The sequence below is a fragment of the Sus scrofa genome, chromosome 15 (assembly GCF_054392235.1).
Source record: "Sus scrofa isolate SSC_HxYL_T2T_F1_AM1 chromosome 15, Sscrofa_HxYL_maternal_Yorkshire_Landrace_v2.0, whole genome shotgun sequence".
Classification (NCBI taxonomy): Eukaryota; Metazoa; Chordata; class Mammalia; order Artiodactyla; family Suidae; genus Sus; species Sus scrofa.
In genome coordinates this window covers 66,440,287-66,453,447 of record NC_139397.1, presented here as the reverse complement: position 1 = coordinate 66,453,447, position 13,161 = coordinate 66,440,287, and the positions used below count along the sequence as shown (strand labels likewise).

At 40.0% G+C, this 13,161-nt stretch overlaps 1 protein-coding gene across 50 annotated transcripts in view; it reads right to left on the bottom strand.

The window, feature by feature from the left end:
• The window catches only part of FUT10 (fucosyltransferase 10), a 429,533-nt gene that overhangs the window by 342,347 nt on the left and 74,025 nt on the right, over positions 1 to 13,161 (bottom strand). For 34 of the 50 annotated variants that reach the window (XM_085000131.1, XM_085000142.1, XM_085000149.1 and 31 more), the window contains 2 exons: positions 11,691 to 11,848; positions 8,826 to 8,928 (listed from right to left, as the gene is read on the bottom strand). The exons of 3 other annotated variants lie outside the window; for them this stretch is intronic. In XM_085000131.1, the coding sequence (XP_084856257.1) occupies positions 8,826 to 8,928; positions 11,691 to 11,848 (261 nt within the window). Of the gene's footprint in view, positions 1 to 8,667; positions 8,929 to 9,189; positions 11,849 to 13,161 lie in introns of those variants that run through there. 13 more of the 50 variants (XM_085000160.1, XM_085000159.1, XM_085000158.1 and 10 more) reach the window with 3 other exon arrangements.

The following is a 13,161-nucleotide window of genomic DNA, read 5'->3' as shown; positions in this document are numbered from 1 at the left end:
CAATGTTTGATTTCTTGGTTGTGATCATGGTTATCATGTCATCGTTATTTAGAAGAACGTCCTCCATAGAAGACAGAGGGGTGAAGCGTCACGATGTCTGCAATTCTTTTTATTTTATTTATTTATTTTTCATTTTTTGGCTTTTTTTTTTTTTAGGGCAATATCCATGGCCTATGGAGGTTCCCAGGCTAGGGGTCGAATCAGAGCTATAGCCATCGGCCTACACCACAGCCACAGCAACGCAGGATCCGAGCCATGTCTGCGACCTACACCACAGCTCACGGCAACGCCAGATCCTTAACCCACTGAGTGAGGCCAGGGATCAAACCCACAGCCTTATGGTTCCTAGTTGGATTCGTTTTCACTGAGCCACAACAGGAACTCCTGCAATTTCTTTATAAGTGGCAAAAAAAAAATTTAAAGAAAAAGAAACAAAAAGAAGTACAGCAGTATAGTCTGAAGTCCAGGAACCTGATTCCTCCAGCTCCATTTTTCTTTTTCAGGATGTCTTTTGTGCTTCCAAACAAACTTTAAAATATTTTGTTCAAATTCTGTGAAAAATGTCCTTGGTAATTTGATAGGGATTGCACTGATTCTGCCTATTGCCTTAGGTAGTATAGTCATTTTGATAATATTAACTCTTCCAATCCACGAGCATGGTATATCTTTCCATCTACTTGTGTCATCTTTGATTTCTTTCATCAGTGTCTTATAGTTTTCAGAGTACAGGTCTTTTGTCTCTTTAGGTAGATTTACTCCTAGGTATTTTATTCTTTTGGATGTAAGTGCTGGAGAGGGTGTGGAGATAAAGGAACCCTATGACACTGTTGGTGGGATTGTAAATTGGTACAACCACTGTGGAAAACAGTATGGAGATTCCTCAGAAAACTAAAAATAGAACTACCATTTGATCCAGCCATCCCACTCCTGGGCATCTATCCAGAGACAACCACGACTCGCAAAGATACATGTACTCCAATGTTCATTGCAGCACTATTTGCAATAGCCAAGACATGAAAAGAACCTAAATGTCCATCGACGGAGGAGTGGATCAAGATGTGATACATATACACAATGGAATATTACTCAGCCATTAAAAGGAATGAAATACCGGCATTTTTAGCAACATGGATGGACTAGAAATTATCATGCTAAGTGAGGTCAGCCATACAATGAGACACCAGCATCCAATGCTGTCACTGACATGTGGAATCTGAAAAAAGGACAGACTGACCTTCTTCGCAGAACAGATGCTGACTCACAGACATTGAAAAACTTATGGTCTCTGGAGGAGACAGTTTGGGGGGTGGGGGGATGTGCTTGGATTATGGGATGGAAATCCTGTGAAATTGGATTGTTATGATCATTATACAACTACAGATGTGATAAATTCATTTGAGTAATAAAAAAATTATGCTAAATGGAATAATCTAGACACAAAGGGCAACCTATTATGTAATTTCATTTATATGAAATATCCAGAATAGGCAAATGTATAGAGACAGAAAGTTGATTAGTCATTGCCTAAGAGTGAGTTTGGAGAGCAGGGAGTGGGGATTGACAGCTAAGGCATGTGAGATTTCTTTTAGAAGGGACAATCATATTCTAAAATTAGATGATGGACACTCCCTTGTGGTACAGTGGCTTGAGGATCCAGTGTTGCCGCAGCTGTGGTGCAGGCAGCAACTGCATCATGGGTTCAATCCCTAGCCCGGGAACTTCAAAAATAACAACAAAAAAGTATAACAACGCTTTCACAACCCCCTGAATATACTAAATACATCAAATTGTACACTTCAAAAGGGTGAATTGGTACGTGAATTATATTTCAATAAAGCTGTTCTTTTTAAAAAAATTTTTTTTAAAGTACAGCAAAAAATTATAAATTGGTGAATCAAATCAAAGAACAGTTGTGTTGATTATATTAGTCTTACAATTTTTTTGCAATTCTAACTTTTTCAAAATAAGATGTGTGCGGAAATCCAGTTTCTGTAAGGTAAGGAGGAAGAGTCTCTAGGATTTTCAAGAAAGTCCAAGACATCTATTCTACGCAGGTTTCCACTTCTTCCTATATTTGGTTTTTGACTTTTCCATAACTAAGGTGTCTGACTAAGGTATATGGATTGATTGGCCAGTGGGGACCTGCTATACATATAGCACAGGAAACTCTACCCAGTGTTCTGTGATGATGTATGTGGGAAAAGAATCTGAAAGAGAAAGGATGTGTGTGCATGTACAATTGAGTCACTTTATTGTATAGCAGAAATTATCACAACATTGTAAACCAACTATACTTCAATAAAACTTTAAAAAATGAAAAAAAAAAAATAGAGTGTTTGATGGCGCTATCCCTTCCAAGCACAAAAATATTCCTCCCTTCTTCCAGAACAAAAGGAACTTGATTACCTTACATCACCATATATAGAGGATTAATCATGAGGTTCTTGCTGAAGCACAGATCATACCCACCTGAAAAACATGGACATTTCTGCCACTAGAAAAAAGCTATTGGCACATCCTAAATAATGCCTTTTCTCAATTTAAAAAAAAAAAAAAAAAAGCTTGGGAGTTTGCATCGTGGCTCAGTGGTTAACAAATCCGACTAGGAACCATGAGGTTTGGGGTTCAATCCCTGGCCTCGCTCAGTGGGTTAAGGATCCAGTGTTGCCATGAGCAGTGGTGTAGGTCACAGACGCAGCTAGGATCCCGAATTGCTGTGGCCCTGGAATAGGCCGGGGGCTACAGCTCCGATTAGACCCCTAGCCTGGGAACCACCATATGCTGCGGATGCAGCCCTAGAAGGACAAAAAGACCAAAAAAAAAAAAAAAAAAAAAGGTGTACAAATAACAAATTCTGGGGAGCGTATGGAGAAAAGAAAAGCCTCCTGCACTACTGATGAAATGTAAATTGCTGCAGCCACTATGGAGAACAATATGGAGGTTCCTCAGAAAACTAAAAACAGAGTTGCCATATGATTCTACAATTCCACTCCTGGGCATATATCAGAAGAAAACTCTAATTTGAAAAGTTACATGCACCCCTATGTTCACAGAAGCATTATTACAATAGTTAAGACATGGAAACAACCTAAATGTCCATTGACAGGAATGAATAAAGAATATGTGGTACATAATACAATAGACTATCACTCAGCCGTGAAAAAAAATGAAATAATGCCATTTTCAGCAACATGGATGGACCTAAAGTCTATCATACTAAGTGAAGTCAGAAAGAGAATGACAAATACCATATGATAGCATTTGTATGTGGAATCAAAAATATGACACAAATGAATTTATTACAGGACAGATTCACAGACATAGAGAACAGACTTTTGGTTGCCAAGGCAGGGGGGTGGGGTAAGGAATGGATTGGGAGTTTAGGATTAGCAGATGTAAACTATCATACATAGAATATAAACAACTATCCTACTGTAGAGCACAGGGAACTATAATCGATATCCTGTAATAAGCCATAATGGAAAAGAAAAAAATAATAATTTTTTTGAAGTTTAAAATGTCAACCCCCATTGTTAAATGGAATTTTTGTTTTATATTATAAAGAGGGGTGAGGACTATCTATCTCAAGTGGTTATTGTGGCAACTAACTCATTATACATCACAGCATCTAACACAGTGTTCACTCTTAGTAAATATTAATAACCTTTTCTCTATCTGAGTGCCACATGCTCAGAGATTGTTCCAGAACACACTGGTGCTGAAACACCCTGTCTTCCCCTATATCTCCCAGCGTTAAGGTGACCACACATCCCTGTCTACGCCTACTGTCCTGGTTTCATAGCACCCCCGCTTCCACTCTCATGAGTATCCCAGTTTGGACAACACATTATAAAGCCATCCTACCTACTGTCGCAGTCTTTCCAGAAAACATATCTTGCTAAAGGCGCAAAGAGCTGCACTGTCTTTCTGAATAAAGATGATCAAAATGTGTTTTCAATGGCATCACTGCACTAGAGTTATTGCAAAAATAAAAAAAATAAACAAATTAGGGAGAGGAGTGTCATAGCAGCCATGCCTCCTTTTCTTATTTCTGCTCTATCACCTCCAGGCTAAAGGCACAATGAAGCTGGGATTTTAGACCATGAGAACAGGAAGTAGAGGACAGCTGTGATTACACATCACTACCAAAAGACGTTCATCTAAGTGGCCTGCACTCTCCCAGACTAGCAGATAATATTATTTCAATGGTGAAATGAGTCTTATTAATGGTGTGTGAGCTATATACACAATGACTGTATGCAGCTTGTAAGTTAACTTTTTCAGGTACTACAACTAAGTAAACACTGACCCAGCCCAGCCCCTGTATGAAAGGTGAACAGATGTTTTAGCCACAGAGCAGAACTGCTTGCCCAGTGAGCTCGTCACTGCCTTGCCATTCCCAAGTCAGTTCTTATTCTTGCCAGAAATCACACCACATTGACAGGAGCAACGTCCCCTCTTTTGGGAATAGGGATAAAACAATGGAGTAAAAAATGAAAAGAATAGGGGAAGAATTTGCTTCAAGATTGCCAACTCACTTCAAATCTGAACTCTCAGTCCTTGGAACATATCTTGTCAATATAACCCATTTAATACACTCCATCAGTACAACCCATGAGTATCACAGCTCAGGTTTCAAATTGAGCAGCAGAAATTCAGGAAGTAAATTCCATCTCATGGGGCTCTTACAAAATAAAGAAAGAAAAGACCCCTGGAAGCAGCTTATATTTTGCTAAAGCATTTCCATTTTCATCTCCCAACTAGAATTAGAATGTAAGCTCCATGGTTACAGGGATTTTGTAAGTTCCATTCACTGCCGTGTGAATAATTCCTGACACATACTAGGTGCTCAATAAAAAAAAATTACTGAGTAAATTAACAAATTCCAGGCAGCCTGACATTCTGAGTGACTCAAAATGGTGATTTTCTCAATGTATTTTTCAAACACTTTTCTTGTTCTTTAGTACATTTTTTAAATTTATCTCCCCAATGAAAAAAACCAAAGACTTTTCCCTCACTGAAAGCTCTGATTACCTTGAAACCTCAGTTTTCAAGGGACCAATAATTTTTAAAATATCCTATTGGAAATTCCATTTTCACTTATGCAATTCACCAACTAAAAAAATTTATTTAATTTTTTTTAAAGAAGTTCCTGTTATGGCTCAGTGGTAATGAACCCAACTGGTATCCATGAGGACATGGGTCCAATCCTTGCCCTTGATCAGTGGGTTAAGGATCCGGCATTGCTGTGAGCCATGGTGTAGGTCACAGACACAGCTTGGATCTGGCACTGCAGTGGCTGTGGAGTAGGCCCGCAGCTGCAGTTCCAATTCGACACCTAGCCTAGGAAATTCCATATGCCACAGGTGCGGCCCTAAAAAAAAAATTAATTAATTAAAAAATAAAAATTACTCTCTCTCTCTCTCCAGTATATAACACTACCTCATCCTGCCTTTGAATTATAAAAACAAACTAATAAACACCTTTAAATATCATCTCTGATTCCATTCAACACCAAAAATAACATTTGTTAGTTCATCAGGAAAGTCTCAAGTATCAGGAAGTTGTAAAGCTCAAAGTGGAGAAAACTAGCTTTCCACAATCTTAATTTTCACTTGTAAGTTGAAATTTTATCATTGGCCACAAAGTCTAGCTGTTCTCTTAAAGTGACAGGCTTACTACATTTCCATGAGGATGACTGACAGAAACCCAATAGTGAACAACCAGAGTTTGCCAGACATGCTTTTGAGCAAAAATGGTTTTTGAGTTTACCTCACAACTCAAACAATCACACAAATGCTTTTCCTTGAGATTCCTATTGGGCTATGATGTGCAGCAGAAATGCTTTATGTAAACACCTCCATTTTGCCACAGAGAATATTAAACAGTGTACTCAAAGGTCAAGGTTTAATCAAATGAGACATTTTTACTGGTTCATCAAGAGCATTGTTAAGCAAAATGGCTTCATTTTTTTTGTGAGCCTGACTCATCAGATGAGTCTCCATAGCCACATCTACCCTGTATATATAAGGAGCAGTTTACGTGACACTCATTCCAAAGGCTCCTGGGATAAACGCTTGCCCTAAAATCATTAATGTTACCCCCTACCTACACTTATGATCTCTGAAATCTTTAATTACCTACTCATTTTTTTTTAAATTAAGGAGTCTGTGATAGTAAAATTCCAAGTATTCCTAATAGCCTAGCTGGCCTGGTTGTATAACCTCCTCCGATGAGGGAGGTTGCAGGATGAGGTCATGGTTTGTGGAAATAAGATAGGGAATAAATTTTTGACCTAATGCTCAAAATTCCCTTGGAAGCATTAACCAATGTTCAGTCCTAATTCATTAAGAAGCTTCAGAGACAAAGAGCCTGGAACCATTCATGTCACTGGTTCCAGGAGGAGACTAAGGAGCTGGGAAGAATCCCCAGTGAGGTGAAAGGAAGTCTCTGTTGACCATGACTGGTCATACCCTCCTGGGTATACAGTCCACCTCGGACTGACCCCAGGCTTGGCTGCTAAGCCCAATGAGTTGAGAGGACAAAATCACAAAGGGCCACTCCTGACTTTCTCACACCTGCAGAGTGTAACCAACTCCTTAACAGTCCCTACCACCAGCACCACGGGGTCACTAACTTAATGGGTTGGGCCCAGGATATTGATGAGGTCACATTTATTAATCAAAGATGTTACTATGACTTAAAAGGTAGCATCTGTGCATTGCACCCCATATTCTTGCCTCCTTAGCAAGTAGAGAGCAAATAGGGCTTGTCTCCTAGAGTTTCCCCCTCTTTTCTTCCTTTTTAGTCCTCAATTAATGAGTAAGTAAGGCCAGGACCTAGAGATTTTCTCTCCTTTCTCTTGGCACATTGATTAGGCTGGTCCTAAAGTTGAGAACTGAGGATCAGAAAGGCAGGAAAATTGATCCCCTTTAGGCTTCAAGTCTAAATCAAATGTTCAAATCTAGCTTTTACCAGAGATCACTGCACTGGATTTATTGGGGTTTGCACAGCTACCATCAAGAGGTTGCTGAGTTTCATTATGGTGGCAGTAAAACTCTGTGTAAAACTCCATCAGAAACCCCAGGGAGGGAGTAGGGAGAGGCGGTTATAGCACAAGTCAAGTATTCCTCAGTCCCTGGTCTTAATCCCATCATCATATCACAACTCCCTACTCAGAACCCTTCACACCTTCGTCATAACTGCTACAAGGTCTAACACAATGCCCATCTCATAAAAATATATGTGTTGCAATAATTAAATGAAGAACAAAATGGTCCAGTCACTAGTCATTCCCTTTTTCCAGACAAAACTCAATCCAGGTCTTCACAAACAAAAGGATGATGGCCACCATCAACTATAATAACCTCAGCTCATATTTATTGAGTGAAGTATGAACATAAGCTTATTTAATCATCATTACAACCTCATAGGGATGTTGGATATTATAATACCCATTTGACACATGAGCAAACTAAAGCCTAGAAAGGCCGAATAATTAATACCAACCAAGATGGTACACTGAAGAGAGGGAACTAAAATGAGGTCTTTCTTACTCCAGAGTCATAGCTAATAATTCTATACTCCCTCTAAGCTTGTCAAGCATTTTTATTTCTATAATCAGAAGAAAACAAAGATATATGTTGACATTAGAATTATTCAGTAAAGGTATTATCCTTAATGACAACAACAAAAATGGAAACAAAGGAAAGGAATTTCCTAAAGAAGGGTGAAGAAATTCTCTGTAAAATATTCAGGATTGCAAAGGTATTGAAACATAAATTGACTACCTTTATTTGTGGCCTGTGAACTTCTATATTGTATACTTTGAAGATTCTAAGATATATTTCACTTATGCAGAGCTGTACCCTCCTGGCTTTGGACAATCAACATTTTTCATTGAAAATAAACTCCACACTGGATTCCCCTAATAAACTGTCAGCTCTAGCACCGGTTATGTGCTACTAATGATTTTTTAAATGCATAATATTACAGTGGGCATTCCAAAGCTCAGGTCTGTGCTGTGCTTAAATCCTTACAGTGTTCCACAGATACCGAGCCCATTCTCCTAGGTATAATACACAATGTTTGACTCTGAAAGAACGATGCTCATTTTTGCCCACATCTATTATTTCCAAGTAGGGCCTAGAACACAGTGTGCATTTAGTCCGTTGGGAATAATGATAATGACCTCAACTGATACTAAGTTACTGGAATCCAGGCCTTTAGAACAACAAATAAGCCAGTCAGCATTCAGGTTCTGAAATGTTATATTTGCTACGTGATCAAAGGTCAAAGTTGCCTCCATTTTCCAGGTGAAGAAGTGAAGACTATTAACTAGTATTAGTAATCATTTTCTTCAACATGACTGAAAAGATTTCTGCCCACCTGTCACACTGCTTTAAAAATTAGGTTTGGAGTTCCCATCATGGCTCACTGGTAACAAACCCAACTAGTATCCATGAGGACGAGAATTCAATCCTTGGGCTTGCTCAGTGGGTTAAGGATCTGGCATTGCTGTGACTTGTGGTGTAGGTCACAGATATGGCTCGGATCCCACATTGCTGTGGCGTAGGCAGGCAGCTGTAGCTCCAATTCTTTCCCTAGCCTGGGAACCTCCATATGCTACAGGTATGGCCCTAGAAAGCCAAAAAAAAAAAAAAAAAAAAAAAAAAAAATCAGTCTTGGAGCATAATCCAAGTAAAATGTACTGAAGCACTAAACAGAAAGTTCCATTGCTCCATCACAGCCATAAGCCATTCCTCACAACAGCCCTGTGAGGAGGGACACTTGCTTAATCATATTTAAAAACTGGAGTCACTCACGTGAAGAGAAAGATGTGGTACTCTGGCGTCAACACGGATAAAATACACGGAGGGCCTTACACGAAACTCAAAATGCAGAGCTCCCATCTTGCAGATAAAAATCCTGCCATAATGAGAACATGCCTGTCACTCCATGACAGCGATGATCACAGACAAAGGGCATCATCTTATTAATGAAAATCCTATTGCAAAAGACGCATATGCTAAGCAAAATAATAACAATAACAATAAAGTCTCAAATCTATGGATACTCAAAGGAGTCCTAAAGAATCCTTAATTTATTGTCTTTGAAGTATACTTCATTTTCAGTCCCATAAAATTCCCTCTCCTCCATCCTCTTCTCCCACAAAATTTTTATTCCACATTAATTGTTCAATGAGTTTATTTCACCAAATTTGCTCAGGTCTACATGCTTCATACAAGTTTAGGGAGTATCTGATGGATGGACTCTTCAAAAACCAGGATAGAACAAAACGACCTGAAATACTGGGGTTTAAAACTTACATGCAGCATATAAACACTGGGTGTTTAAGGCATTTATGAACTGAAGCTCCCCGATAATATCTCACCAGAGGCACAAATCATATCTTGAGCTTTCTTTTAAGAGTGGGGGGAAAAAATAAAAGAAATAAGCAAACAAAAAACAAAAAACAAAACCCTCATTTAATACACAGTTTAAAATCTGGTCTTTAACAAACAATCCCCCTTTCCAATCCTTTCCCTTTTAAATTTTTGTTTTGTTTTGTTTTGTTTTCTTGGCCATGCCTGAGGTATGTGGAAGTTACCAGGCCAGGGATTAAACCCTGAGCCACTGCAGTGACAACACCTGATCTTTAACCTGCTGTGCCACAAGGGAACTCCCAACCCTTTCCCTTTTGATATTATCAGATAAAATAGCAGAGAGATAATTAAATTACTTTCTATCCCCACACTACCCAATAAGAACGTTTCTTCCTCTAAAGAAGAGTGTGCTTCCCTTGAAAAACACACAGAGGCTCTAATCTAGTGTGTTAATGTCTTCATAAAAACACCTACAAAATTAAGGTTCATAAATTTTGATAAAAAGTTAAAGAATGCTACACAGAAAAGAACTTCAAAGACTAGTCCAATCACTTTTTTTAGGTATGACAGCTAAGGCCCAAAGAGGCTAAGAGATTTGTTCAAAATCACACCCAACTGATAGCAGAGCTGGGATTGAGAAGAACCCAGTCATAGGTGAGAAGCAGTGTGACCCTCTTGCTTCCAAAAGAACATACTGGCTTCGGTCCTTCTTTTTTCTGGCACAGCCGGAGAGAGAGCTACGCAAAGAAGGAACTGGCCTTGGCAGGCACTGGAGGGCATTGACCAGAGATCAAAGGGCAAGCATAGCTGAGGGCGCTTTCCTCAGTTTCTCCCATCAGGGACATGAGTACTGGGACCCCTCCTGTCCTCTGGAGCTTACGTCTTTCCACAATAAAGAATACAAAGGCCACCACACATTGCACAGCAACATCCAGAAGCCTCCCTATGCTCCAGCATGATCTAGAAGCCTCCCCAGGCTCATAAGGAATGAGAGTGAGAGCCAGTGTTTTCTCTGTCTTTTGTGGAGCTCAAGTAGAGACTCCAGATGAGACAGCTGAAACTCCTCTGTGCCAGCAGCATCAGACCTAACTGGGAACACTCTCAAGCCAGTGGGGCTGCCCACCACTGCAGGCTTATGCATCATCCTAAAAAAAGACAGGCTTCAACACCATGGGAGGTCCTGTGGGTACTCACTTGCAAGCCCATGGCAATCAAAACACACAGGCTGTCCAGCCTGAACTGTAGGATTCTTATTACTATTCTGCTCAGTGGAATAAGGGACCACTGGGGACAACCTGCCAATCAAAACACATACGGAGGACACACGTCTTCATAAGACTTTCCACTCTCGGAAGAACACGGGAGGATGCAGGGCAAGGCGATAATACGAAAGGTAGGGTAGGTGGCTGAGGGCACTGGGAAGGCAGGGATGTGCTATGTTCTTTAGACCAGAGTACACAGCGGATCGACCTTACAACCTTCATTACTCACTCACATCCCTGGAAACCAACAGATGGGCTCTCTCATTGCCAAGTTTTAACGCATTTCAGATTCAAGCTCAGCATCAGGGCACTTGGCTTGCCAAATACCAACAATCGCAGACAGCAAGGTGAGGACAGGAATTCACAGCTATGCCCTCTGCCTTCTCTGTGGGGCCTCTTTCCTTGCAGGAAAGAAGGCACTCACTCCATAATGGGTACATTTCCATTAAAGGTGACAGGTGCGTGGGTCCAGACACGCATACTGAAGGTAATCAGCGTCCATAAGAAATATGTACTCTTTGGAGTTCCTGTTGTGGCTCAGCAGTAATAAACCTGACAAGTATCCATGAGGATGCAGGTTCAATCCTTGGCCTTGGGTTAAGGATCTGGCGTTGCCATGGGCTTCGGTGTAGGTTGCAGACACAGCTTAGATCCTGAATTACTGTAGCTGTGGCACAGTCCTGCAGCTGCAGCTTCTATTGGACCCCTAGCCTAGGACCTTTCATATGCTGCATTAGGCGTGGCCCTAAACACCAAAAGAAAAAAAAAAGGAAAGAAAAAATATGTATGTACTTTTTTAGTATAAAAAATAGAGAAGTGACCCCTCAGGATAATTCCTATCTATTATTCAGTCGAGCTCATTATGCCTATCATAGCTATTCATTCTTATCCTAATGGATGGTCAACCAAGTAGCTATTATATTATATTCAAATATTAAGGCAACCCAGAAAAGAAAACTCTGATACTTTCTGATATTAGTCCTTGAATACTAGGGCCCAAAACTCTTGAGTTGAAAAGTTTTGATTCCTATCAACCAGCCACCTTAGCGCCCGGGCTTCTTTCTTGGACTGCTGGAAGCTTGGGATCCACATCTCTCGCAAAGAGCTTCTAGGTCGGGTCAGGGGTGAGAAAGCAAACGTTGTTGGCTCTGGACAGCTCAAGTGGGAAACATCTGCCTTCCACGTTTTCGGTGGTAAGCCCTAAGGTGGGGGGAGGAATTAAAAACATAAGTTAGCACATCCTATGCTCCCTAAAATAAGTCCCTTCACCTCATAGAGTTCCTATGCTGAATAGTTGAAGGAGAAAGTAACATTTATTTAGAATATTCTGAGCACTAGAAACTTTACCAGGTGTGTTACATAGCTTGTCTCATTTAATCCTTATGGTAGTAAACATACTAAATACATACAACTGCCCCATTTTAAAGAGGTGGCAACGAATCAGACTAGTATCCATGAGGATGCAGGTTCGATCCCTGGCCTTGCTCAGTGGGTAAAGGATCCAGCATTGCAGTGAGCTGTGGTGTAGCTCTGATTCGGCCCCTAGCCTGGGAACTTCCATATGCCATGGGTGTGGCCCTAAAAAGATGAAGAAATTACAATACAATACAACAAAAATAAATAAAGAGGTGAGGTGGAAACTAACGCTCCAAAAAGTTATGTAAATTGTCCCATACGGTCCACTTAAGATTGACCCTAGTTCTCTAAAGCTATCCCCTCCCTCTCATTATTGTTTTGGATTCGTTTATTTATTCATTATATTCTCCCCTACATACCACTGGTAATCATCCTCCCCAAAAGCAAAAATTTCAATGTGTTTAATATAGTTCTTGGCATTGAAATGTCCTTTTGAAAAAAATGTGTTCTCATTTTCTGGGCATTTATTTTTAATTAACTTGTATGTTACTGTATTATATATTTCATTCCGTTACTTCTTCACCAAGAATTGTTTTTACATGGGTGCATGTTGTCACATGTACATCTAACCCTTATTTGTCAGGTATTTCCACTACACTCTGTCTTCTAGACGTTAAAAATATCTAACATTTGCAGAGGACCTCCAAACTTCCACAGTGCTTCACATGGACCTATACTGCTACGTGCTTGTCCAAACTCTGTCTGGGTTATTTCCATGGTCTCTTAACTAGTCGCCCTGATTCCACCCTTGGTCCATATCAGGCTAAACGCAGCAGCTATTCATGCTGCCTGGAAGACTCCGTTCAGGATTTGGCCATCCAATAATTTTCTAAATATTTCTTCCAATAAATTTCTACGTAATTTTCTAAAGGAGGGAGAAAGGAAGTGGGTGGGGTGGGGAGAAAGATAGACAGACAATAAGGCAAAAGTCAGATAATTAGTTCCTCAGTGTTGACCATGGTGCCATAGTTATGTAAAACATTAACTCTTAGGAGAAGCCAGGTGAAGACTACTCAGCAGCACTGTATGATCTTTGTTACTCTTTCATCAGTCTAAAGTCATTTCAAAATTAAAAGTTTTCTTTAAAGACAATAACA